This window comes from Phytophthora parasitica (assembly GCF_000247585.1).
Source record: "Phytophthora parasitica INRA-310 unplaced genomic scaffold supercont2.13, whole genome shotgun sequence".
Lineage (NCBI taxonomy): Eukaryota > Oomycota > Peronosporomycetes > Peronosporales > Peronosporaceae > Phytophthora > Phytophthora nicotianae.
The window spans coordinates 248143-249347 of record NW_008648999.1 but is presented as its reverse complement, the minus strand read 5'-3'; the positions used below and the strand labels follow the sequence as shown (position 1 = coordinate 249347).

General features: G+C 47.3%; 1 protein-coding gene across 1 annotated transcript; it reads left to right on the top strand.

Annotated features, from left to right (window-relative positions):
• Positions 1-2: 2 nt before the first annotated feature.
• Positions 3-476, top strand: PPTG_07790 (hypothetical protein; the record flags this gene model as incomplete). The annotated part of the gene is made up of 3 exons (XM_008902154.1): positions 3-25; positions 76-150; positions 221-476. The coding sequence occupies 3 exons, from the start codon at positions 3-5 to the stop codon at positions 474-476; spliced, it is 354 nt and encodes a 117-aa protein (XP_008900402.1).
• Between the last annotated feature and the right edge of the window lie 729 nt (positions 477-1205).

Genomic DNA, 1205 nt, shown 5'->3' with positions numbered 1-1205 from the left:
CCATGGTGCATATGGACGAGAAGCGGTTCGACGCTGACGTCGACGAGCGACCGTATTTGCTCCTTCCCGTTGAAGAGCCACCCGCAAAACACCGCAAAGCAAGCAGTTCGTGCCCAAGACAATGTTCTTGGCAGCTGTCGCACGCCCCTGGTATGACCTCTCTTTTCTTATAAATTACTGAACCAACTGACATGATATTAAATGGGTATTTTTCTTGTAGGTACGACTTTCATAGGAAGACAATGTTCGACGGCAAGATTGGCATCTGGCCGCTGGTGGAGCAGTACACTGCGCAACGCAGCCGCATTAATCGACCTGCGGGTACGATACTAACGAAAAACATCGAGTCAATTGATCGAACAGTGATAAAGCGGTTCCTATTGGACGAATTAATCCCTGCAATCAAGAGGAAGTGGCCTGTGCGTGACCGCCACTTGCCGATCCTCATACAGCAAGACAACGCGAGGCCCCACTAATTGTCCCAATCATTTTTGAATGGAGGAAGTATTATCTACAACTGCAGTACTTTACTACAGCATGCCCGTCACTCAGTAAGTACTTCTCAAGTTCTGTGTACCTGTTACGCTGGTGTGCAGCCAGACAGCAAGGTATTTGAGCTTACTTAGCCTGACAAAATGGTGTGTGACCAGTTATAAGACCACCAGGAGACAATCCAAGCAACACTGGGACTAACTAACATGAAGGGGCTATGTGTATGTAGATGATAGACGAATGACATGCGCTCAATACTGTTGCGGACCAAGACAAGCTCGAGGTGGATCGTCTTATTTTTATCTTTTTTCTAACTTTATCCGGTATGACGATTGAGGCAACCTCACTATGCGTTGTTGATTTATCCAGGTCTAGAAGTGCGATGTTCTGATGTACTGTGCTATACTCAACGGTATTGGAATCATAAGGCGAGGATGCCAAAATGCAGCGACAAAGTGATGCTTCATCGTGACTTGTACTTCTCTTCTGGCTTTGTCGAACCTACAGCGATGCAGCCAAACATCATACCGCTCCCCCAGCAGCTCAGCGTTCGATTCACAGTAAAGAATGGAGACCCGCTTACCGCTTGCGGAGATAAGCTACCGCCTATTGATTTTCTTTTTCAAGTATCGGCTGGGAATCACGGGTTGCGTGGGACGATAGAGGAGATGTTCAATCGTCAGCTTCCTAATGTATGGCGCGATGAGTTCCAA